The sequence below is a fragment of the Takifugu flavidus genome, chromosome 10 (genome assembly GCF_003711565.1).
Source record: "Takifugu flavidus isolate HTHZ2018 chromosome 10, ASM371156v2, whole genome shotgun sequence".
Classification (NCBI taxonomy): Eukaryota; Metazoa; Chordata; class Actinopteri; order Tetraodontiformes; family Tetraodontidae; genus Takifugu; species Takifugu flavidus.
The window spans coordinates 7983324-8010016 of record NC_079529.1 but is presented as its reverse complement, the minus strand read 5'-3'; the positions used below and the strand labels follow the sequence as shown (position 1 = coordinate 8010016).

Below are 26693 nucleotides of genomic sequence, written 5' to 3'. Positions count from 1 at the left end.
GTTTCCTCTCTGCCTCAATTCCCAGAATTCCCCACCAGCCTTGCAGATATCGGTTCGGTAGGAAAACTCGCTCCTTGTTACAGTTTTAACAGCTGCGCAATGTTTGCCTGTCAACAGTAAGAAATTCCTTTTAGCCTTGTATACACGAGGAACTTTGACATGCTTGAGAGTAAATTCAGCACAAATTGGAGCGATATAAATGCAGACTTGACGTGTTTATTAAACAACATCAAAAAAGATTATGGCAATTGCAAAACTGATACGGCTCGTCTCCATATACGTCTGATCAGCACGATGCGGTCATCAGTTTTTAGGTCCCCAGGGCGAGCTGTTCGAAACACATTCTAACGCGAGACTGACTCCCTCAGCAGTGGGGCTGCTCCCCTGCTGACTGCTGCCCAGGGCTCTAAGCCGCCTCATTGGGCCGGAGATTTGAGCGACTGGGTGACCTCAGACAGAAGGAATGTTTTGTCTGGACTTCCACAGCGGGCCTACCAGTCAAAAGAACTGAGCCAGGAGCAGTTTTTATGTGGAACAATAAACACCTGACGGCAATAGAAATGGACAAAGCTGAAGCCGTTTCATTGCTATTTCCAAGCCTTTTTGCCTGCCCCTTTTTTATCCTCTCTTTTTTCCTTCCAAACACCTGTCTTTTTTTATTACAATAACACAAAGACGACTGTCTGCAATGATTAGTTGTGAGATTTTAACAATTTTACCCGGTGAGCCTGAAAAGTGGTTCTGTAGTGCTGCATTTACTGTATTTATGTTATCTGTGCTTGAAAAAATGTGCTAAATGTTTACAACTTCTGTTCCTGTATGTGTACTGTAACGTTTACTGCATTACAAGGTTTATATGATGGTGCACATCTGCCAGCAAGATGGAGATGATTCTCATCAGCTCCAGAAAAGTCTTGTATCTAGCCAGGTTTTCACAGCACAGCCGCCTCGGTGACTCATTTATTACTGCTGCTGACATGAGAACAGAAGGTGATGCTGCAGCATCACCAGAATAGGAACAACCCCTGTGTCCTTATTCATGGCAACAGTTCATCATTAAAAGAGAATATTGCACTGCATCAGATCTTATTTTTCCAGATGTTGCTCAAATAATCCTTTATACTTTGACAATTACTTTAGTGAAATAAAATCACAATGATCCATGGACAAAATATTAAGACTATCGAAAGAATACTAATAATTAGAGTGTAGTTCAAGTTCATATTGTCTCAATGAATTCAGTTCCATGTAAAATAGATGTTCAGGACTTTTGGAGGCAGCAAAGCATGTTAAGATAATTTAGTGTTTTGTATGTATTTAGCAAAAAATATGAACTATCAAACATCCCAGGGAAGACATCTATATATAATAGATACATGTACACAGTATGTTTTCATACTTGCTTCATCAGCTGTTGCAAGTGTATGTCTGCGTTCGTATCATTTGGTTCTTTAATCAACTTTATGACCATCATCAACAGGGTGCCGTTTTGCTGTTACATGCTGGGAACTGCAGGATACAGCAGACCTATAATGAAGTTTTCACTGATAAATAGAGTGGGAGGACAAAACTGAATAGCTTCCAATGAGTTGAAAACCTTTTCATGCTCTGCATGAATAGCACTGCATTCCAGGACCATTCTTATTCTTGGAAGTCTAAAGATTCTACTTTTAAAATACTGTAATGGCAATTTTTATGCATCCATTTAGACAAATCAGTATTTTTGGACCTTGTCAGTGCAATCTATGCGTGATGATTTGATTTATACTTATCTAGTGTATTTCTAGTGGACAAAAAATCCTCAGGGTAACTTAAAATACTCACAAGTGTGTTTTTCCCTCTGTCTTGCTGTACGAGTAAAGCACCTAATACTGTTAAAAATCAAAAGTATTACATTGGGAGGATTCTCAAGTCTTAACAATTAAATTTCGGCAGTCTGCCTTCTGTCCAACTGGCTATAAACTGCTGTTTGGAAGATCCTGTCATAAGTCACAGAAGCAAATACCTCTGGTTCAACCTGGTCTAACTCCTAACAACAGCCCAACACCTCATAACTCCATTTCCTTCATCACCAAGTTATGAGACACTGTGGGTGTTCAGATTCCCTGTCGCTGTAACCTGGAGCAGCAGAGTAGGAATCTGTTGTTTGCTTTACAATAAAGGCAGCGTCTACGCAATCCAAACGCTGAATGCACAGCTATTAAAATAAAATTATGCCTGTTTTTACATTGCTTTCTGTGGCATGTTGCCTTTAGTGTTGCTGGGTGAGTCTGGAATTCATGTTTAAAAAGTTTAATTAATGAGGTTCCATTGTGAATTCCGCATGCAATTAAAGGGCGCCTTGAGCTTTGTTATTAGTAAGAGATAAATTATGACCGTCTCATCAGTCGGAGAACGTGGATGCTTATTAATTTTAATCTCCTTGTTTGCATTCTGTGCAGCCACTGTTGGTGGTTTCTTCCAGCTTTTGCTACCTCCCTATTTTTGTTGCATTTGTATAGAGGCACTTGGCAATTACCATGAAGTGCTCCTTCCTCGCCCGCTTTGTCTGGTTGTCTGTGTCTGAGCCTGAGTCGAACTCTCAAAGAGTGAGGCCCTGGTCCAGAGTCGTCCTGGCGTTAGCCAACTACACAGCTGGGTCCATCTGTAAGTCCGCTTGCTTGTGAGTCAGTGTTGCATAAGTTAGGCACAGAAACAAACTCTCAAGAAGTTGTCGATGATGGCTGTCACAAGCACTTCCACAAACCACACATGCACAACGTGATTGATTTCTCCTTGGCTGAGCTGAACAGCCAGGCTTCCATTCCACCCGCTGCCAAAAACATGTCAGTTGTTTCCTCCAGTCGTCATTTTTATTACGTGTGAGAGAAGAGCTGAGTCAAATAATAGCTCTACATGGAGGCTGGATGCTGGCTGCACTTAGACAAAGTGATTACCAGAGGATGGGCTGATTTGACATCATTTATTTTGTGTTGATGGTATATGTTCTAATCCACTTCCTGCCGCTTTGCCCAGACACTGTGCTACTGCTGGAAAGCAAGAAGCTTTAATCAGGGGTGGATTAAGTCGGCCAGACTGTGGATACAAAAAAGGCCTTTTGTCTGAAAATAGGCCTGGATTGGGCCACATTTATTTTTGAGGCAAACCTCCAATTGCTTTTTTATGCTCACTTTAGCGAATTAAACCAAATATTCCAATAAAAACTCCACAACAAGTATGATTTGGAGTAAAATTTGACATAATCTGCAAAAGTAAGTACCAGTAAACGTAAGATCTATTTGATTGCTCATACGAATATGGTGAATGTTGATTTCAGGAGCATTCGGAGTATCTACACTATAAAAGGCTACGAACCTGATGATACTCTATGTAATGGCGGTAAAACAATTCTGTTCTCGAACTGATATGAGTATTTTAGCTGTGTGTTGTTCTAGATGAGGAGGTTTAAAGGTGGCTGAATGGGTGGCTGAAGTCTACAAACCCGTTTTTGAGTCTCTTCCTCAGTGGTTATGGGTGACAGGCAGGAATTCACAGGGGACAAACATGAGCTCACACACACACACACACACACACACACACACACACACACACACACACATACATACATACATTCATACATCAGGGAACTTAGAGTCCTCAGTCATCCTATTGAAGATGTCTCTGGACTGTGATGTTGGACATTGGATCCTGATTATTTTCCTCATCAATCAAAGCAAGACTGCATTCTCAGGTATTTAAATTAAACAAATAAAAAGAGATAAACAGATATTAGTTACCTCTGTACTGCTTCTGTGATTGTCTACAACCTTCAGTATTAAAATTAAACTCGATAAAGTATTTTATTGGTTGTTTAAAGATGCGTGCATATGTCATTATGCTTGAATACTTGTTTTTATTGAAGAGGCCTCCATTTCCTTCCATTGTACAGACTCTGTCTGGATGTCAGTTTACCTCCGGAACTCTAAATGTGGTGTCAAGGTGGTTATCTATTTGGAGTCGATTGGTTTAACACATGAGGGCGCTGAAGACATGTAAACACTTGGGAGTTGTGCACATACACAAAATCAACATATACTGTATGACTCACTTTGCAACACTATGCAATATTTTTGTCGGTACATTCCTCTATAATTGTGTTATTTCGAATTACTCTTCTGTACATCCCAATTACCTGAGGAGATCAGTCAGTAAATGAGTGTCAGGCTTTAAGAAAATAAAGAGGTAAAGGGGGCGGAGCCTTTTGTTTGTTTGTGTGTGTGCATGTTTTATGGGAGGGAAACCAAGTTGTGAGTGAGTGTGTGCACATGGTGCAAGACCCCAACCAAAACAGAGCAGACCTGCATTGGCTCGGACCTAAAAGACAAAAATTTCAGGCTCTCGGGTCACTTCAGCAGAAATTCTTGAAGCTTCAACAGCAACTCTCAATACTGTTCTTCTTAAAGAGGCCAACAATGGAGAAGCACAGGTCGATCCAAAATGAGATTACATTACTCAAAGGTATTTCCATCTTCTGATTTTGCTTTTCCACTTGTTTTAGTAGGTGGCTCTAAGTGACAGCAACAATATGGTGTTACTAACATTGGTCATTGTCTGCTGAAAACAGATTGTTCAGGACTGCGTGAAGGAATGACTAGCAGCACCTTTTATCAGTCTATGTTTCTGTTGTCATCGCCCCACTCGTTGCCATGGTTACGCCTGTCCACGTTTTTACCTCTCAGAACCAGTTATGCGCACGTGCTGCTCCAGGTTCTAATAATGAAATGCTGTGATGGTGATGATGGACGGAGAATGTGTGCCCTTTTTGAGATATGCTAAATAGTGAAACTGATTAAATCGGAGATTTAATCAACGAAGCACCTGCTGACAGTTCAACACGGACCTGGGGAAAACATCTTTGCAGCTGATGCGTGTGCACAGACTAACACTGATAGGAGAACATTTACCGGATCTCACGTAGGGGCAAAAATTGGTTGAGGTTGACGTATGGGGCTCACCCCTCTGATGCTTTTCACCTGTATTACTAACATGCTGAGAGAGAAATGAGCTGTCACAATGGAGATGACTTCTTATGTTTAAGTAGATGCATTACAATGTGAAAGAAGACCATCGAGTATTAAGATTCCTGTGTTGGAGATCACAGATTACACACTCCCCATGATCTTTACAGGAGTGCAGTTACACTTACTCTGTAATCCCTCGGACATTTTTAATGAAAGTAACTGAGAGGGAGAAAAGAGTCACTTAATATCTCTGTATATCTAAAAGGAAGGAGCGAGTCTCTGCTGCGTTTCCAGAAGAATAATGTGTCTTGCAGTGGAAAGTGATGTAAGTTTGACCAGACAGTGAGCAGACAGATATTTTGACATAACCCAGGCTGGATGCTCGCTTTCTTCTGCAGAGTTGGATTAACTTGATTAATGCTTCAGCGTCTCATGTTCTGATGTTGTGTTTTTTAGTCAGTGATTTATGTGTAGTCCTTGTAAAACACACACACACACACACACACACACACACACACACACACACACACACACACACACACACACACACACACACACACAGATGGTGCAGTAACACTGCAGGCATGGTTAGGGTGCAGTTTCAGGCAGAAAAAAGCAAATGAGCAACAGGATGGGGCCATGTTTTTCTGCTGTGCATTGGGAGTGTAACAGGAAATATTTTGTGTTATTGTCATTTACGGTTCTTTTGGGATATTTGTGCTCCAAAACAAATGGAATTTGTAATAATTATGTAGACACAGTGTTGCTGAAACTAATCAGAACCAAGAAGCCCATTGTAAATATGTGTTACACTGTTTAAAATCCATAAATAATCATGTCAGGTCTGAATTAAAGGGCAGTATTCGAGCTTCTTACATGCTTTTCAAGCCCCTGCCTCATATTATGTCACTGACAACATCTCACAGTTTACCCTCCCTTTAATCAGTCAAAGGGAATTCCCTGATCTGCTGGTATTCCAGACTTCTCGTATGCTTCCTTCCTTTGTTTTGAGATCCTTTGACGTGGTTTCCCTGTGATATTTTACTGTTTCCTGACAGAACAATCTGTGTCATTCTCAATGTGAGGTCAAGTAAGTGGAGGTCGAGCTGCATCCTCACTTAGTGAACTTTTCCAACTTCTTCCTGGCTGTTTCCCTCTAACTGAGTTTGTCAAAGTGCTGTTTGCTGTCCTGTTGAGACACTGCAGTAAAGTCATGTGAACCTGAAGCCAGGGCCACTTGGCTCCTCGAGTCTTGAGTGTTGTTCTTGCAATCGTATGTTGCGTCTGTGCCTAAAGGCTTGCGTGAGTGTTCTTTTGAAGTGCTCCTCCGTGCTGTTGTCATGGTGCATTCATGAGAACGGTGAGCAGTGCCAGTAACAGAGGAGCCGCTCGCATTATCGCAAGGTTGCTGATTACAGAGAACAGTGTTTGCATTCAGGACAACCTCGAAGGCCAGTGGTTGCTGTCGGACAGGATGAATCACCACAGAACTGGAAAAGGATGAAGGCGTTTAAGAACGCAGTGGCTCCTCGTCGCGCTTGTCTCACCTTAGCATTTTATAGAGGCATTATTACTGCAGCTATACTTTGTGTTGGTATTTAACATGCAAATACTTGCCTGTCTCTGCATTTGTGCATGCTCCTCTGTGATGGTATTATCCCTTTCGTGAGGTATTCCTGGTTTCTGTGCTGGACTGTTGCACTAACATTCCGTGGCACCAAGGCCTTGTTTGTGAGTCTCTCGGGCCAAATTATTGTAAACCCATGTGTATATAACATGGTAGCACGACGTTTTACGGTCTGGAAGAATGTAATTTATATTTATGTCTGTTTTGAGCCTGTTTTCCTTCCTTACACTATAGCAGACTGATCAGTATTTTCCTTTGTAGCAAAAATCTAATAAGTATATCTGCTTGAAAGCTTTTATGTGTACAAATAAACACTAAAAGCCAACTGATGTCTGAAGTGTACCTATACTCAACTTCATGACGCAATATCACATTTAGCATGTGCTGGAAATACAGCGCCCCCTTCTAGTATTATCCTGCACAGCAATTTTCCAAAGGTGAGCTGCTATTAAAGTGATGGCCTGGAAGTGGAAAAATATCCCTGCGTAAATCATGATGTAGATAAAATGTTTAATTTTAGTAGGTTGTGTATTGTGTGCACACTTTCCATGGTGCACTGTCCAGCCTGCCAAATGTCTCTTAAAATACTGCTGTGGTGGAAGCCTGATGTGGTCCTTAGGGGCAAATAAAGATGAGCGAACACAAAGAAAGGAAGGAAAAGTTACACTGGGCTCTTTCAGGCAGGCTTTGAATATGATATGAAAATGCGTCGTGCCAACAGCCTGCTGCTGTGAAATGCAAAAATAAAAGTCGGTAACAAGTGTGTTTTGGTGTGTCAAATCCACTCTGTAAACATCTTTGAAATCTGTTTGTATTATATTAACAGCACAAATATGCAAAGTAGGCAAGGAGGAAAACTTGTTTTAGACAGATCTACTGGTGTAAACTAATATTAATCGCCTTGAAATTGTCGACAGACCCAAGTACTAATAAATGATTCTCAAGTGCTTCAGACTGTATATACTATAGTGCTTAAGAGCTTTTTCACTGCTCATCATTTGCGCTGAATGGATATGTTAACGGGTTTAGTGTTGGGTCTACAGCAGCCTGGATAGCATCAATTTAATCCACCTTGGCTGTAATTCGGCAGTAAAACGTGATGATATGTCTGACCACACATCACACAACCTTTTTATCTGCGGTAGCCACCGGTCGAAAAGGCCAAAAAAGGCAACAGCTTGTTTGACAAACACTGCATATCAGGAATGGAATGAGATGAAGCACAAAGGGAGTTTAGGGCATGTTTGGCTAATTTTGCTGCTTTTTAGTTGTGGACATTTAAGGCCTTCCGTGATGAGCAGAATGTGAGGAGGAGTGAGGAGAAGTTATTGTGCAGCTCAGACAGGAGAATATTTTTAAATATATGTAGAGATTTTATGGGTTTCCACTTGCAAATATTTAAATGTCTGACATTGAGAGCCATCGCACAGAGTGTAATTATCAGTCTGCCCGTACATATTATTGCAATTTTACTAAATTATCAAAAAGATATGTGGAAATATTAATTTACAATAAGGAAAAAGCAGATTGAGCCTGTTTAAACTGTACTTTTTCTTCTGAGGTAAATCAGTCCAATAGCTTTGTTCCCACAGTTTAAGTGAAGCATCTTGTAACAAATAAATAAAAACTCCAACAAGCTTTCCAAAATCTTAGAAACCTGGGAGAAAATCAGACATACTGTATGTGGCTGCAGTGGTTAGTGCTGCCCCGCCACAACAAGAGCATCAGGGTTCGAATGAGGCCATGGGCTTTTTATATGGTCTGCATGGGTTCCCTTTGGGTACTCCAGCTTCTTCCCAAAGTCGTAAACATGCATTTGGGGATATGCAAATTTGCAACACTAAACTTACCAAAGGAAGCTGGAATAGCGGTAGGTTCCAGCATCTGATACATCCATGGCCAAACAGACTATTCTCATTGTATCTCTCACACACATCTGCTTTTGCATCTTTGTGGCTCCTGAGGCAATTTACACACAATGCAGGACATTCCTCTGACACAGTTCTTCCTGGAGGAGCAGGTATCATGGGTAGTTCCCCATCCCTCCGACTGAGCTATTTTGGAGGAGCGACGCAAAGGAAAGTCTTAACAGTGTGCTTTCGTCATCAGTCCTGCCTGTTACTCTTCGAAAGGGAGGCAGCGATAATGAGAAGAGCCACTGTGTACAAAGCTTTATTTTATAATGATCTTTGCCAACAGCTGTTGGGTGGATTTGTCAGTTATGTAACACCCTTGGGACATTTCATTCAAAACCGACACTTAAGCTGTCAGTGATTCCAAGTGCATACAGATAATATTAAATATTAAAATGCATATTCCAGTACCAGGTTAATGTTGGCAGCACAGTGCTGCAGTTTCATACTTATGGTTGATTATTAATCGATTGCTTGATGAGGCAGTATTTACACCCAGACAATCTTCTAAATACATGCAGGATCTAAACCAGCGACCCAGTTGAGTTGGTTGAATTCAATTTCATCACAAACTAGCCAGGGTTGGTACTTCCAGAGCATGCATCTTTGGCTCCTACCTCATTATCATTCACACCCTCTCTTTACATAATATTCCACAATGCATATGCTTTCAGTCCATTTTGTCTTTTACTCTCCTGGCCAAGAGCCTCTCAATGAAGTGACAGAATGTGGCAGCGCTCCAGAGCCACCCCCTGTTTCTGCGTGCACTATAATGCTATTGAGTCCTTAAAAGACCCTCTGTTTGATTATCACACAGGCTTTTTGTTCTCTTGCCACGCTGTCACATTTAAAAGGGGGAAATTGCTTTTCCATCATGCAACCCAGCACAAAAACCTGAATAATGAATCCTAATCAAAGACAGTTTTTCCTCTTTTTTCTGGTTATTGCGTTTCAGTTTGAAATTATTTAATGTTTTATTGCTGTTCTTATCAGACACTATAGGGCACATGCACATTACGTCATTCGTGAGTCAAGGTGTTATTGCGGAGGGCGGCTCTGACCTGTGAAAGAGGCGTGTAGCCGTGTTGGGTGCGTTGGGGGGGACAGCCATTCTGTTAATCTACAGTGACGCATTTGAAAGAGCGAACCAAGAGAGTTAGTGGAGGGAAAAAGTCAGAGATCTGCAACACTAAAGTGGAAGAGTTTGGCTGTGAAGGAAGACTGTGGAGAGACAGTGCAGGGATTGTGGGAAGTTCTCGGTCTTTTCATGGAACTATCCAGCATGGAGTCCTACTACTCGAGCAAAGGTAAGCCAGCCTGCTGTGTGAGAGCGTTGAATGGAAAGAAAGGGGTAAAAAAAAGTCACAAAGCAGGAGGTAAGATGATAGTCCCTGCAGGTGGAGAGTATTTCTGGGCTTTGTGGGTGGGGCTGCGCACAGGTCGGACCATAAAAGTGCCATAAAAGCTTGAAACCAGCATGTGTGGTCACCTGTAGAATTATATAATGTCACACAACAAAGCATACCTACAGTGAAAAGATAAGTATTCTTGACATCTAAGTGATGTTGACAGGTTACACACAACATTTAAAAGCCATTAAAAAGCAGTTAGATTTTACAATAATGGAGACTGATTTATTTCCTGTTGTAAATGCGTCAGAGCTGTTAAAATATTAAAGGTTGGCCTTTGGAAATTTGCAATGAATCTTTATCTAAAAGGAAACTATGAAGCTCCAGAAACTCCTATTCTTCTTTTTCCGCTTTGCTGAAGTCAATCAGCACTATATTATTATTGTTAATAATATTGAAAATAATAGTAATAATCATCAATATTTGTTTATAGGGGACAGAATCTTTCTCCAAGTATGAATTTTAATGCATGCATTGAAACCCGATTATGTACATGCACCGGTTGACTGTGTTTTGGAAGGATTCCTCTGAGAGGAAAAGTCCACGTGCTCTTGTAGACAAGCCTGAACATTTTACTGATTGATGAGATGACTGTCTTGACACAGTGACCTTGAAAGATTAAAAGTGCATTTAAAAAGAGAGTAGAAGAGCTTTGTTCTGTCGTACAACTGGTGAAACCTAATTGACCTTCGGAACCATTTGTCTCTACTGTATCTGCAGATTATGTGTCTAGTCTTTGACACTGGATCATGGTGTCATCCCTCCTTTGGTAGCCTAGTCTTGTCTGTGCTTGCAGGAAAGGCAGGACAGCATATTTTGAAACTGGGTAATGATTGTCTGTACCCTAAGAGAGGACAACAGCTTCATTGTCCACAGGAAGAGATAAGGAGATGAGCAAACACATCTCATATGGAATGTATTTTCTTAGATTTGTTGTAAAAAAACCATGTTATGCCCCTTTGTATATTATTACAATTAGCTTTACAGTACAAAATTCTGGCCACAATAAAGAAGCGTAACTGCCTGTTTATCCCTACAGTGTCCCATCTTCTCTTGGGGCTCTCCTATTAGCCCGTTTCCATCCCGCTGTTTGCAGGCTGAGCTGCAGAAAACCCCCTGTGTGCTCTGACTGTAATACGTTCGTGCTGCCGGCTCCCCCGAGTCCACAGTGAAGACATTTTCCCCTCATACTCAAAGGCTTACAGATGCCCCTTTTTGGTCTCACTTAGCTTCATTCAGGCTGCAGCAGAATTCAAAGACCTCCCACAAGGTGAGAAGAAGTGGTGTAGTGTGGACTTGGATGGTGGTGGTCTGCCTGCCTCGCAGTGACCAGCTGTCAATGCAGACAGGCGGACGGACGAATGGACAGACGGACAGAAGAGGATGTCTTCATTGGCGACAACCACAGACAACCTGAAAGGTTTCGAAAGGACATTGAAAATGAGACAAACATAATCCATTAAGGCTTAAACCTGCTGCTAATTATCATCCCCTCATTAACACGATGATCACTGAAGGTTTAATATCCCCATAAATCTACAAACACTTGGGCAGCGACAGGCAGCTGCTGAAAACCGTACAAGTCTCAAGACAGTTCCTTTTTTAGAGCCGGATACGTCCCAGATGACAGATGTCAGAAGGTGATGATTTAAGGCGGGGTTGGTTACACTGTCAGAAATCCCACGAGCCGCAACGTTGTGAATTGGCATTTGCAGGACACTGGTGCACTGGTGTTGTGTGGGGTCTTTCCAGCACGCCGGTGACCAGTGTGGGTGGTATGAGCTGGGGGAGGAGTGGGAAGAGTCACCGGTGTGAAGGACAGCTGTAAAGTTGCCTCTGGTTTGGGATCTTTAAAGGATTTTCAGAAGCTTCAGCTTCAACATCAAGGTTCTCATCAGGACTGCTGTTAGTTATAAACGTTAATCCATTAAAAAAACTGTTCATTTAATAAGGCAACACACAGCAGCACACATTAGTCAGCATAATAGTTCAGTTCAATTATAGAAACGTCTTTATGGAGGCTTTAATTTTCTATCCTCAATCACAGTTATTTCTTTTTTCAACTAAAGACAATAATCTTTCATGAATGGCGCCACAGTTTGGTGTATTAATTCCAAAGTCTTATAATGTTTACACTCTTTTTATCTTTCTCATTTTATATGCGGCTTGTGTGGTCTGTTTTTTTTAATTTATTTCCTGTTTCTTAGACCCTCTTGGGATTCCTTCTTTGATAAAATATGTGGATGAATGCCTTTCTCCAAATTTCGAACACCAGTGTGGGTGAGGGAGAGGGTTCTGATGAAAAGCATTTTTAGGTTCACTTCATAATCATCTGCCATTGTGGCGCTATTATTTAATGTGTCCAGCAGATGGTGGTGTTAGTCTGTTAGACAGGTACAGTTGCCTCAAGGACATGATGTTTTATTCCGCTTAATCCTGCATGCAATAGGCATTATAATCTCATCTGTCTTTTTCATCTACACAAACAAAAATTTGAATGCATTAAAATGTATCCTGAAGGGATTGTGCATCATGAATTTGTAAGTTATCTCTGCTTAGACAGCCCGCTCTTTTATTTCAACCATTTTTGAGTGCCAGAGACCACATCCATTAAAAGAGATTTTAATGGCAGTGATTTATTCCTAAAATATTTATACGCACATTGTTAACAGGACTGTGATTCCATTTACTGACTCCTCACCTCTCTGTTTTGCAGGTGAGTGCCTCCTGTTCCGCCAGCTGATCCAGTAAACCTGAACCCATAAGTACTCTGTTGATTACATTTCTTCATGTTTGATTGGCGGTAATGTTTGCTCATTATCTGGCTTGATGGTGCAATTTTCCACTGCCTGCCCCGTTGTCTTATTGGGTTAGTGGAGAACATGTTCATGCTGTCTTGTTCAGCGAGAGACTGCTATCTCCCTTCACTTGAAGGGGTAAGTTTATGTGAAGGGTTGGGTCAGGATCAGCCTTCACAGGTCATCGTTTTCCTCTGAAGTGCATGTGGAATGTTTTACTCCCACTGTGATAAAACACCATAAGGGCTGAAGCATCTGGGTGTGGACCGACCCCATCACCGAGGCGGTGGCTTTGAGTGTGTCAAAGGGAAACATGCTGTGCATGCACCTTTGTTTTCAGTGGTCTGCTGTGAGAATTAGAAAATGCATAAAATTCACATAAAAAGCTTCAAGAATGCCATCTGATGTTGAAATCAGTATGTGGGTGTGTGATTGCGGGGTGGAATGCGTGCAGACAATACTGGTTCAGTTACTCTGAACTTTTCTTGAAAGATTAACAGACCCCTTCACATAGATTCAACATGCTGGGTGATCCAGTCCCAAGGGGACAGTTGAGAGTTTGGCATTGCACGCTCTGCATGGAGTCAGTGTTTGGATCTTGCTTGCACGCTTTTCTATGCAACAGGGTCCACATTTACAAAGACGCTGTTGACTTTAATGAAATCAGTCTGCTGCATGGTTTGAATGGTCTGTTGGACGCTTTTCATGGCTGCAAGACACTAAAGGTGAGACAGGGAAGACGAGACCTATCTGAAAAAAACCCAGCAGCCACCTGTTAAAGGAATGTGTGAGCAAAACCCCGGGTGTTCAGTAACGTCACTGGTTGTCGGATTGAGGAAGATTAAAAAACTATGGAGTGATGAGTCCTAAACAGAGATAAATTGCATGGGAAGTGTAGTCCACACAAACAGGTTTCATTCTGATAAATGTGGTCTTAATTATGACCCTCCTTCTTGCTGTTTAAACAGAGGCGATCATGTGACCGTCTCTCTTTGTCCTTTGCCTGAGTTCTGTCCTGCGCCGGTTCACATTTCATCACCTCGGGCTGAGTAGTTCCTCCCCCACCGTCACGCCTCACATGGTCGTCCTGGCAGCTTCACAAAGAGAGGGAGATGTTTCAAAGGTGATCCACGTGGATTATTTTCCCATTTGAAGGACACATCGCTGACCAAACTCGTGCTGCATTACATCTAATCTTCTTGCAGTCCTTGTGTTTCTGTGAATCACTGGAGAGCTCGAGGCTTGCCAAAAAAGTGTTGCCTTCATTTCTGCTGAGCCGCAGTGTTTTTTTATCCCAAGCAGCGAGTAAACAGTCGATCTATAAAAAGTTTTGGCTTTTGTTTTTCACGCTCTTCCTTTGTCAGGAAGGGAACATGATAGATCCTTGGCTGGAGTTACTCTGCTGTTGTGAACCCACTAAGAGCACATGCCCCTCAAGGACAATCCCTTCATACTCTCTGGTCGGCTTCTTCCTTTTCTTTAACGAGTGTTTTTGTGCCAACAGAACCCGCTGACTTCGCTGCATTGTTAGATGTTGGAGCAGCTCCTGCTCACTGGTTCTATTACAGTTTTCAAAGGGGAAACTGCCCATTGTTTGGTCTGTGGATCCCAGTTACAGAGGAGCTGTGGTCATAGGTGTTCAAAGGAAAAACAGGATACGCAGCCAGTTTGCCATGTTGAAAAGAACAAGCAAACAGGAACTGGAAAATGGCATCTCCTGTGGTAGCAATGACACTTCAGTTACAGATGGCCTATGAGGAGCCACTAAAAACCTAATGTGCTGTAGTGGACTGTGATACTAGTAAACATCTGATATCTCATCATCAGTGCTACAGTGAAACTGAGGGTCAAGTGTTGTGCTTAAATATATCTGTGGATCAGACTCTTTTCTGTAGCAGACAATGTAAAATAAATAAATTATAGATAGATAGATAGATAGATAGACAGACAGACAGACAGACAGACAGACAGACAGACAGACAGATAGATAGATATAGATATATATATGCATATAATGATTTTAAAGACTAATGAGATAAAGAAAATGAGAACAAAAATAATCCTATAGGATCACTCATTATTTCAAACATCAATCATGCAGGTTGTTGGGGTTTATCTACAGTGTGCAGTTAAGAGATTAGACTAGATTAAAGACATCAGGTTTGGCCACCAGATGGCATTTTGGCTGTTTTCAGCCTTGTCCCAAGAAATGGCATTGGGTTCTGGAAGTTCTGGTCATTTACATACTTTTTAAATTATATGCAAAAAGCATAGAAAAACATTGCTTTCAGCAATAAAGTGTATCCTTCATCCAAGCACAATGTAGAGACTGAACCAGAGGTAGGGTACTGGGAGTATTAGGGAGCGTTCTTGTGCATGGTTCAGCTGGGGGAAAGCCAGTTTATGAAAGTTACAGGGGCAATAATGAAGGTGTCTAACTGGTGACTAAAATTCACTGGTAGAATGGGACCATTCTTTTTTTGACTACAAGCCCATAGTTGTGCAACTCGTAAATGAAAAAAGACAGAAAGAATGTGGCCGATTCATTCGGTACGGATGGAGAGGTTTTATGAGGGTGCGGATAGTAAATCTTCTATCTATGTGTGTCTTTGTGCTGCTGTAACACATACTTGAAAAGGCACCTGCGTGGTGTTTGTGCTATATCTAAAAATAATGCTCACCCTCTTCAGGTCACAATGCAAATGCTCACATTGTGGCAACCAGTCAGGCAGTCCAGAGTCCAGATCCCATGTCAGGTTTTGCTATTTGATAACTGGTTGCCCATGGCAGCAGCGTTGAACCAGCGTTCCTTTGGACCTAATCTGTCACCAGCATGTGGTGTCTGCCAAAGTTGTGTTGCTACGGTAACAAAGCACAGTAAGACCACACCCTTGCGTGGTTTGCAGACGCTGATCTATCATGCAAATATTCTTTATTTTATTTTCTCTTATGCCTGACAGACAGACGTGTTCATTTTCAGTAAGTTAGCTTCTTTTCTCTTTTTTTTTATACAGCCGGAAGTATGACGGAAGGATGAATGAGCAAGCACATTCGCTTCAGTCAGCCTGTCTGTCTGTCTTTGCAGAGTGTAGTAACTGTTGGCACAGCCTGGCCTGGCACTCCCTACAGCCATTTTAAACACTTCTCTCGCACCAAACCACAGCTCCATTTTGTGAGCGTCTCGAGTTCTGTGCTTAATTTAAATTGAGGCCACAGGTTTATACTTTTACCTACAGAATTTATGTTTCTTTAGATTTTATTTAACGAGCCTCATTTGTAAAGATTCCTTGTTACGTAAGATAAGAGATTAGCAGCATTTTTTTTAACCTGTGCAGAGTGTTGAATAGTCTCTTCATGCTTTGGGATTCCTTATTTGCAAGACAATGATCCCTTTGACATGTTTTAAAGATATAGTTGAGATATTGCAAGTCTGGCCTGTTTAATGGCAGCACTTTTATGGTAATAGTCAGTGGACACAAGACAGTTCTGCTTGTTCAGCAGCATTCAATATTTCTTTATGATCTAGAAAATATGATTAAAGCACATTTGGAAAAGCTAATTTGTGTCGGAGCCCTCAATAATGAAACCGCAAACTTTTGGCCTCCTACTTGTCTACAGTTTGAAGATAAACTTGCTGTTCTTTAATGACTCACAAAAAGCTCCATTACTTTGCCCAAAAACAAAGAACCAAGTATGTGGAGGTTGTTGATGTGGTTTCTTCTGGATGCCCCAGTCGTGTCTGCTTGTTCTTTGTTTACTGTCTTTCTCTACTCTGTCTTGTTGTCCTGCCCTCTCCTTTGTCTGCCCTTCTCAATCTCTTGGGCAGTAATTTGTGAGGTTTCCTCAAACAAGGCTCCCAGTGTGTATCTCTCAGTTGGCGGGAATAATACGTGGGTCCCTTCAGATGTGTGGAACATGGTGCATAGTATCCAGGGCAGCAGGGAGGATGTGTCCTGCCTGGCAAAAACATTGGATTAATGGTGCCGAAGTCTCTCTGCATTTATGGACCAGAGATGAAAAGATTCCCTTGTCCTGTCCTCAAACACCCTCCCTACCCCAAATGTCCCCCTGCGCTCCCATTTCTTCTCCTTTAGACCCATCCTGCATGCCGCTCCAGTGGGCAGACTTTGAGTCGCACAGGGGTATAGCGAAGTAACAGTAGTGCAATTTTCACTGAAAAAGCGGCCGACACCTTCGGTATGTTCAGCCGAAGTAGCCTCGATATTGGTGATCTTCTTGGAGATCGGTTCTGGCTGAGCCCAAAGAAAGGTAGGTGCTACGTGGATAGATATCTGCACTGATTTACAACATCGAAATGTTTGGTCATACTGGTTAATCCTGTACAAAAAGAGTTCAATAGTGAGTTTAGCTTATGACACACCTGCCTATAATGGTAAACCTGTTTATGCCTCCTATATGGTGTCACCCATTATGCACGCTATTTCCCATTGCTCAGTTTAACGTCTAGCAGGAACGGAGCGCGCCTCTCATAGAAAAATGAAAAAAAGTGCAGAGGGGGGCTGTTTCAAATTTTCGGTCCAGCTCTCACTGCTGGAACTTGTTTACAACACAAAGAGCTTTTGTCCTTAATGGATGTTTTCAAGTTTTACAACTAAGAACGGGATTCCGCTACGTTAATCAGAATGGTCGCCACCAGCCAGCAGGAACATCGCGGTTGCTCCCTCATGTGTAGAGAAATCTGCCGCACTTCTGCTCCTGCTTCCAGTCTGTTCTCACACACACCCCCCCTCCTCATGTCTAGGTCCACGCGGCTGTAGGGGGCGTGTTGGCCGGACAGAACTGACATCTGACCCAGACTGCAGGAGGGCAACTAAGAGTGAAATAGGATTTGCAGTCTCTTTGGGTGCTCTTGCTTATTTTTGGTCAGTGGGGAGGTTAAACGAAGGCACCACGTGTGACTTCTTTTTTTTTCCACTCTGGAAAAGGAGAAGTCGGTATGATCCGTGACTTGTGGAGTGGAGAACATAAGCAAAGCCCGTCACTTTTACCTCAGGCACATTTGGGTTGTTGGATTTTTCCATGGCTGTATATTGTGGAGACAAAAGCCAACTGTTTGGACATTTTTTCCCTCTTTCATTCAGTTGGATATGCTACTTATGACGGCATTATAATTTTATTAGATGGTTTAAGCTTTCCTACAAACCTCCCTCTTTCAATGCAGTGATCTTTTTATAAAACTTCTTTCTTACTCTGTGGCTGCTTTAACAACCTGTGTACCTTCCAAAGAGATTTACGAGGCATATACATGTTGCTCTTTATTGCTAGCTTTAAACAGTAAAGAAACTCTCTCCAGCCACCATAATTTGCCTCTTTTTACCTCCAACAACAGTTTATTGTTTAATTTTGTGGCAGGGAATTCCAAAGACACCTCTGCTGTCTGCTTTCACAATCACCAGCTCTCTACAGTGCGTCTTTGTCTGAAGCCAATCTGCAGTTTTACACACTTATCCGACTTTGTTTTAGGTGGAAACGTTTATTAGCTTTTTTTAAAAATACGTCTGGCACCATCTTGGTTTAACTACGCTCACGGTAAAATATTTTCCTTCTATAAGTCAGACCATATCCCCCCATATCAGTCGCCTGGTGGCTAAAAAGGAGTCATTACCATGGGTTAATTCCTGGAAACTTTATACCTCTCACTTTTCAAAGACTACTTTCTCCAGCTTCGGTTGACACTGCTCTCCGTGCTGTCACATTCAAATATCCGTCATGGTTGTGGAGGGATGGATTAAGGTCTTGTATGCAGCCATTCATTACATTACAATTGGCATGTCAAGCCTGGATTTATCCAGAGGAGCTCTACAGGCTGTTCAATTTGCATTATTTCATGACAAGAACAACTGTTGCTTTTAAGTTATTATAATATGAAAATATAATATTAATCTATGGTGCTATTTAAAACTTCAACTTCTTAAAATGAGTGTAATTATTAATGTAATTATGCGTATCAACATTTTTACAGATCATTGTCAATTTCTTGTCATTTCATTGCTTCATTTGTCATATTATTGTTATGATACCTATTAAGGTTTTTGCATACTAATATCATAGAACATTCACCTGACACCATTAAAACTGACTACTAGGGAGGCTTGGTGGTGACCTTCTGCCTCCATTAAGTATTGCTTACATCCTCTAATTTTAGCAGATTCCTGAGTTGGAGGTGTTTGTGATCTAACATATGTCACCTCTGTAGGGAGCACAGCTGTCCCCCCGCTCCTGTAGCCATACACCGCCTAGAGCCAGGCTCCTTCAATGAATATGGATGTTTCATCCGATTATTCTTCTGCAAAATTATTCCTATAAAACTAACTGCTGGTGTTTAATCACTAAGCTTTTCAGGTTCTTTATTTTTACTCATTGAGGACACATGATTCTCACCTTTTAACGCAAGAACTTTGCATTGATCGGTAAGACAGATTTCTGGGAAACCTTTGCTTTCCTAGGAAGAGGCAGGAGTGGCTTGAATCTGATAACCAAGCCTACAGCCCCCGAGCATTGGGCCCTTACAACAGGCTAATCGCCAGCCACCAAGAATTAGTGAGAAGTCTATTCTGAGTTCCAAGGAGGTCTGAATCATTGAAGCGGGGGTGGAATATGGCAGCCATTCCTCAAACCTTTATCAGCATTTGTAACACCTTGACTGAGTTTTGTAGTATCTGCACATCCAGGATCTGTTTATAGGCTGAATGAAATTAGATGCTCATTGGTGCTGCATTGTATTCAAATGCCATCTGCCTCTCAGTCTTTTTCTGGTCATTTATTAATAAGTAGAAAATGCCACCTGAAACCTTCGTGCAGCTAGAATCTCCATGTCCCTGTGATAAAATAATTCTCTTCAAGCTGGCATATTTTAATAATTGGATGGCTGAAGGAAACAGAACTCAAGCAAGAAAAAGGGTCAGGATGGGAACTTTGGAGTTCACTGAACACTTTGAGCACAAACAGTGCATGAAATCACTGATATGTGGCCAAAAGATCAAGTCACCATGCTCAGTGATTTTCATGACAGAGGAACAGTGTACTCTAGGCTTAGATCATAAAAAAGACGAACCACTCATTTCAAAATTTACATAAATACTTCAGGCTTGCAGAGACAACTTTGGCTTGCTGCTGCCACCTTCGGCCCTTTCAATCCCTTCCAGGCAAATATGCACATGCCCTTGATAAAACGATTGTTTCGTAATGTGAAAGAATGTTTTTTACCACCTAGATACTTGTCAATGTAAATAACACCGCTCCCATTATCCGTGCTGACCCTTGTACGGTACAGCAAAGAAAGCACAGGACTTATAGAAGGCAGTTCAGAACTTATGTGCTGTAGGTGGAGAATACACAGGTACAAGCAAAACATGTGATTAAACGTCTTTGTGTAAGGCAACGTTGAAATATCGCCATCACAGTTCAGTAATAAACCGTGGCTTCAGAATACGTGGCTGCAGGATACACCAGAGAGACAGAAGGGTTGACGTAGAAGTGGCTCCCCTCATTTGACTGTTGCCATGGAAAATAGAATAAACACACTCGCTCTGCTAGTGTTTCCCAGTAAAATCATGTGTGGGGAATGCATCAGCCCACCAATGCTAAAGTTTCGCAACCACAGTTCCAACTCGGTGCAGCACGTTTATTCTGCTCTGTATCCTTTTTTTTTTTTTTCAATGGGATGAGTCAACAGGTTGTATTCAGCATGGCCCTGCCTTCAGTTTAGTTTTAACTACCCATGAGGGGACACTTTCACTGACACACAGAGACGAGTTAGAGACAGATGTACAGCAGGGAGAAGCGATCTAGAGAAAGAAATCCGATATCATGTTCCTCTGAAAAGGTTAGCTATAATGTGCACTTCTTTATATAGTTGTGCAAGAGAGATCTTTGGTTCCCTGCTAAATCGAGTTACGAAGTCTTCGGCTGATTTACAGACAGTTGCATCATTGTAATGACTCCTTCTTAGAAATAGTGATTAGACCATGTAGTTTCCTCTGTTGGTGACTTGGAGACCTTTCAAACAAACACAGTTAATAATAGAATTTAGATTAATATTAGTTAAGGCATTTGTCATATGCCTAGAGAACTAGTCCAAAAAAGACTCTTCTTTAAATATTGCTGGACTACATTACACATGTTGTGCACTGAAACCGGCATAAAAGTGCTAGAGGAGGCCATGGGAAGGATAGTTTTCTTAATCTCAGACTCTGTATCTGACTGCTGCACCCCAGCCGGTTCCAACATTGTGTTCATAGGTGTGTGTACATTATAGGAGGTGTGTGCATTGGTGTGTGGGTGTGTATCTACGTAAAAGTCACAGCGTCACGGCACATGTGTCCAGACGCACTTACTACCGTGTACGCTTGCGCCATTCATTCAGGAATAATCGTTTTCTCAAGAGCTCATTTTATATTGGGCAACTCTCTGTCACTTTTATGGCTTCCAGCTTCCTGCTGCACTATTTGCTTTAGTGAGAATTTTTTTCCGTGCGATTTTTTTTCGCCCTAAGAAACACAGAGAGGGTGGGAGGAGCCGTGCTGAAGAGTGTGCCTCACACTCTCTCTCTCGCTCACACTCCCTCTCTTCCATTCTGTCATTGCCATCTCGGCAGTACGGAGACTGTTCATTCCTGGCCACGCTGATTTTAAGAAACAGAAACTTCTAACTGGAGTCTGATTCCACAGAGGAACAACCTTTTCTGCACGATATTTAAGGGATCAACACGAAAAAGGAGGAAAGAAAAGGAAAGAAATATTGCATGGATTTATTTTTTCCACCTCCTTTGAATGTGTTAAGAACCACGTGACAGCTGGTTTTGCCACTGGAACCTTTCAAGGAAACAAGGTGTGATATTCTCTTATTTATCTTGCCTCTGTGTCATTGGTTAGTTTTACTTTAGGGTAATAAATTAATAGAGAGCACAATGGTTGCTGGAATGCTGATGCCCCTGCGGGATCTGAGGGCCATCTATGAAGTCTTATTTCGAGATGGTGTCATGGTGGCCAAAAAGGATAAGAGGCCACAAACCAAGCACCCTGAGATAGAAGGTGTGAGCAATCTTCAAGTTATGCGTGCCATGGGGTCTCTTAAATCTAGAGGATTTGTAAAGGAGACATTTGCCTGGAGGCATTTCTACTGGTACCTGACCAATGAGGGCATTGTTTACCTGCGTGAATACCTCCACCTGCCCCCTGAAATTGTTCCAGCATCCCTGCAGAGAGTGAGAAAGCCAGCAGCAACCCTGGCCATAGCCCACCGTGCCGCACGGGTGCAATCTGTGGAAGGTCCTACATCATACGTTCCTAAACCAGGGCGCAGGGTGGAAGCAGAGAGTCGGGAGGCTCTGGTTGATCGTCAGGGATACCGCCACAAAATGATGGGTCCAGGAGAAAGTGAGAGCTTCATTGATAGGGCCCCCAAATTTAGGGGTCGCCCACTGGCTGCTGAACCAGTCAGACCAAAAGCCTCATGGGAAGTAGACCAACAGCAGTCTATGTTTAGGAAAGGTGACGGCCTCAGAAGTGAAGCAGCTGTGATGGAGGAAAGGTTAATAAAAAGAGCCTCTTCTCAACAGCGTGACGTAAACAGCGAGAAGACAGTAATAAAATCACTGGAAAGGAAAGTGTCAACGGCCCAGAATGAGAAAGCTGCCCAAATCCAAATACCACAGTCAAAACCGAATGTGTCGCAGATTACTTTTGCTTCACTTTCCTCCAAAACAGGCCGACCATTAACTGTAGACGCTGTTACCGAGGCAGCAGGTGCGCCGGCACCAAATGTGTCAAGAGAAGCCAAAGTGGAGGTCAAGATCATTGATGAGCCGTCTTTCAAGTCCAGTAAAATGGCCACAAGCAAATCAGTTATCACAAGCTTTCCGGATAAAGACCTCAAAGAAGAGAAGACGAAGCAGGTAGCCGCTGAGCCAGTTAGCCAAAAGATAAATGTGGATCCAGTTAAAGTAGAGATAAAGGCTAAGGCTGAAAAAACAAGTGATAGGAAAGTCATTGCACCTTCTGTCATCACAAAAGATGTCAAGGAAGAGAAGCTTCAAAAAGTGTCAGCTAAACCTACAGAAGCAAAGACTTCAGTTGAATCTAAAAATGACCAAGAAAAAGTCACAACAACTGCCAAAGTACCAGTCCCTCAAGAGAGCACCAACCCACCTGACACTACCCCCACTGAGGTAGCTTTACCCGCTGTGGACATGAAGAAGTTCTCTATTGTTAAAATGATCCAGGAACCTGAGGTGACCTCAGTGATTATATCCGCAAAGTCCCAAAGTGGCAAAGTACCCCAGAAGACTATGGTGGATAAGTCATCAATAGTTGACGTTGAATCTACGGCAACAACTCTCCCAACACCAGCAGGTGCTGAAGAAAAAGGGCCCACCAATGGAAACATTATTGTGACAGAGGTAATAACAAAACAGGAGAAAAGGGTTGTCAAGGCGATGCCGCAAGTTCTGAAAATGTCAGTTGAAGGCCCCACACTGGATATTGCTTCACCACAGCTCAATCAAAGCACTGTGACCGCAGAGGTGGTTAAGGAACCCAAACATGTGGTCGAGGGAACCTCTAAATCAAAAAAGAAGAAAAGGAAATCCCCAGGTGAAACCACAGAGAAGGAAAACCTCTCTACAGAAAAACCACCAGAAAAAGTGACTGAAGAAAGCCTTGAAATCACGCCTCAGGGCACCTCGCAGACATTGGTCGTGTGTACCAGCACAAAGACGAGGAAGACATTGCATGTTTCAGAGAGTAAAACTGTGGTTGAAATGACCATTGATGAGAGAAAAATTCCCGAAGTATCTCATGAGAAGCCCATGATAGAAGTTACTAAACAACCTGTAGCTCTACTAAACTCAGATGTGATCCCAATAGTGCCCCCAGTGGATATTCCTGCTGGTGCAGAAGTTAAAAAGCAAGTTGAGGTGATGATTGTAAATGAAAAAACCAAGGGACCAGTATGCCCTGAGAACCAATTAAACATTGAATTGCCCCGTGCAGAGCCAGTGAAATCGGAGGAGCTGGCTGTCACCACGGTGGAAAAAGTGTTGGTGCAGAAAATAACTAAAGTGCAACTCATAGAAGGAGGCCCTGACACTGAAGGGGGAAAAAAACCTTCTCAAGATCCGATTATCCCAAGGAAAGATGCAGAAGAACCATTGAAGACTAAGAAAAAAGGCAGAGCTAAAAAACAGAGTAAGGAACTGCTGTTAGAAGCAAAGAACGCAGAAGCGCTGCCGTCTGCTCACATTACGTCACTGCCTGAGGCTATAGTTACAGACTGCCCTGTCATGGCCTCTGAACCGAGAGAAGTGAGCCTTCCTTTAGCGATGACTCCTGAAATAATTTGCAGAGAGGAAACCATGCAGGCAGCAGCTGTGCTCGCTGAGGCCCCATTAGACAAAAGGGAGGCGGAGCCAGCACTGCCCTCTGCAGAAAAAATCAAGCGGGAGGTTCCGAAACCAGAAACATCCTGCGCTTTGAGGGAAGCGCACACGGCCACAGAATCTGTAACACCAGTGGCAGCAGCACAGGCAGCTGTAGCTCAGGCCAGCCCACTAGCAAAGCAAGAGGAGCCTCCCAAAGTTGCACAACATTCAGCCAGTGAGGCAGCAGAGCGCAGCACAGGGAAAAGCCGCTCTGCTTCGGAGGCCTCAAAGCCAGAGGAAGCGAAGAAGAGAGACGCGAAGGACACACCCTCTACCTGTGTCACAGCAACACCAGCTTGTTCTGACCCACCTCACCTTGGACAGACATCTGAGTCCACAATTTCTGGTGCAGACGAGGCCGCCATGAGGAAGAAAATAGTTGTGGTTGAAGAAATAGTTGAGGTGAAGAAGCTCATTAGTCCGCAGGCGGCTGAAGCACAGCCACCGGCTGCATCTGTAAAACCTGAGGAGGAGGCAGAGGAACTGGACCTGGATGTTCTGGAAGCACTTGCCATAGAGCGGGCACTTTTGTCAGGGGCAGCAGGGGCTCGAGTGCAGGGTGCCTCACCTGATGATGAATGGGACCACTCTCTTCAGGAACCAGAGGAGAAGACATGGCCCAACTTCATTGAAGGTTTGTTTAAACCTACACAGTGACCTAATCTACTTCCTGGTCCCTTTTCTCTTGCTGCATGCGTTATAGTTGCACTCTCATGTGGGTTCTAACTGTTGTTTGAAGTGTGGGAGGTCTTAGGTGGGGTACTTGGTCATGCCTCTGTAGTTGCTCTTCAACATTTTTGCTTCGCAGCGCGGCTGCCCCGTCTGACTTCTCTGTCAGCGTTTTACTTTGAATGAATTTAATTACAGTTTGTTGCTCGAGATCAAATGTTGGGGTGAACAGCCTCTAGTTGGTGCACTTGGTGGTCACTCTGGAATAGTTTCAGTGGTCCCAGTGAGATGTAGCTGCAGTTTAATCATGGGAATGTTTAAAGAGTCAGTGACACATTTACGGGAACATCGTTAGCTTCCACGTGAGCTTTTTGACACAAGGGCTCCACCTTAAATCACCTTAAATTCACATTGAAAAGCTCATGTCAAAGCATTTCAGTATCGACTGTATTTAACGCAGTCTTTCATTCAGTTGTAGTGCATGTTAATATATCAAACAAATCAAACTGAAACATCAAACCTTCTGAGGGTGTGGCATTCTAGTTTTGCCTTGTAAGAAGTTGAACACTGGATATGTTGCAGTCAAATCAGTTACCCCCGCAGCCATCAGTGTATTTGCCAGATGAGATTATACAGACCTGTTGCCATTTCAAGAAGGTGGGGCTGTTTGCGGAGATTCTGCCTCGCCTGTTTCCTGCAGGGAGCATTCTGCAGGAGTTATTGGCCGAGACGGAGAGGTGTGGTGCTTTTGGGAAACTTTCTCCTCTTTGCACCATTAATGTCCGCGTCCTTGGCCCTATTTCTTATGTTCTGAACCTGATTCGAGTTATGTTTTCAGTCAGGGTGATAGAAGATAAGCATGTGCCTTGCAGACTGCTATGAAGCGGTGTGTGGAGGATATGGAAAGAATGTGAAGAATGTGATGATAGTGGTAATCACCTCTGCTGGATCTTGTAAATAACAGAAATGACAGCTGTAGTCAAAATGTGAAAAAGGTGCATTTTAATGGCTGCTTCTGCTGAAGTGAAACTCAAGAGAATTCATCTCACGATGCCTTGTCATACCCTCATGACACTAAATATGATTTGTGTTTCACAACTTTCAAAATCTGGAAGTTGTAAATATTGTTTTTGGAACTAGCGTGCTCATGTTGGCCAGAGCCAGGCTCGGACACGGGCGTTGTCCATGGGCGTGAGAGGACAAAGACTCAGGAAGTTGCAATAGCCTGCTCACAGCTACATGGCTGTTGTTTGTTTCCACATGTGACAGCCTATCTGGATTCAATTAGCGTCATAATTCTTTTATTCAGTCTGTGATCTCCATTAGGAGAATGAATGGTCACCGATGTTGTGTGCAGTAATTAGACATTGTATATATAGTATATATTACACATATATTAAACAAAGAAATCATTTGAGACTCAAGTTCACAACTAACATAATTGTCATTTTCCAGTTACCCTGTTTGTTTGTTTTTGTAATTGTCATTGTGCTGTTCTGTTGGGATATTATCTAAACTGATCACATGGTCAGCTGACCAAAGCACTTGCTGACCCGCTGCTGACATCTGCTGTCCATTACCAACCATTGTCATCTCACGTTTCATTACCACGCAACTCACACATACGTCTCCATGCACACCCTCCATAAACCTGGCTCTCTGCTCATGTTCTTGTTTTTGTCAGTCATACTTGTCATTCGCCAGATTGTCTGTTATGTTGCAGTTTCCAGCTTTGATGGGGAGGGGATCAAACTGCTTCAGTGCCTTGATACTAGTGAGGAAGGTATTCTGGTACGCTGGTTAATTAAGTAGCTGTCAGCAACAGGCTCGTTTATAG

The 26693-nt window shown here is 42.6% G+C and overlaps 2 protein-coding genes across 22 annotated transcripts in view; both read left to right on the top strand.

Annotated features, from left to right (window-relative positions):
• The window catches only part of LOC130532701 (microtubule-actin cross-linking factor 1-like), a 28426-nt gene extending 13897 nt beyond the window's left edge, over positions 1 to 14529 (top strand). The window contains exon 3 of the mRNA XM_057045506.1: positions 12666 to 14529. Coding sequence (XP_056901486.1) covers positions 12666 to 12700 — 35 coding nt within the window. The 3' untranslated portion in view covers positions 12701 to 14529. The remainder of the gene's footprint in view (positions 1 to 12665) is intronic.
• Positions 1 to 26693, top strand: part of LOC130532694 (plectin-like) — a 75584-nt gene that overhangs the window by 8142 nt on the left and 40749 nt on the right. For 11 of the 21 annotated variants that reach the window (XM_057045468.1, XM_057045467.1, XM_057045465.1 and 8 more), the window contains exon 1: positions 21624 to 24821. The exons of 4 other annotated variants lie outside the window; for them this stretch is intronic. In XM_057045468.1, the coding sequence (XP_056901448.1) occupies positions 21677 to 24821 (3145 nt within the window). In that variant the 5' untranslated portion in view covers positions 21624 to 21676. Of the gene's footprint in view, positions 1 to 9708; positions 9848 to 16868; positions 17017 to 21623; positions 24822 to 26693 lie in introns of those variants that run through there. 6 more of the 21 variants (XM_057045494.1, XM_057045490.1, XM_057045485.1 and 3 more) reach the window with 4 other exon arrangements.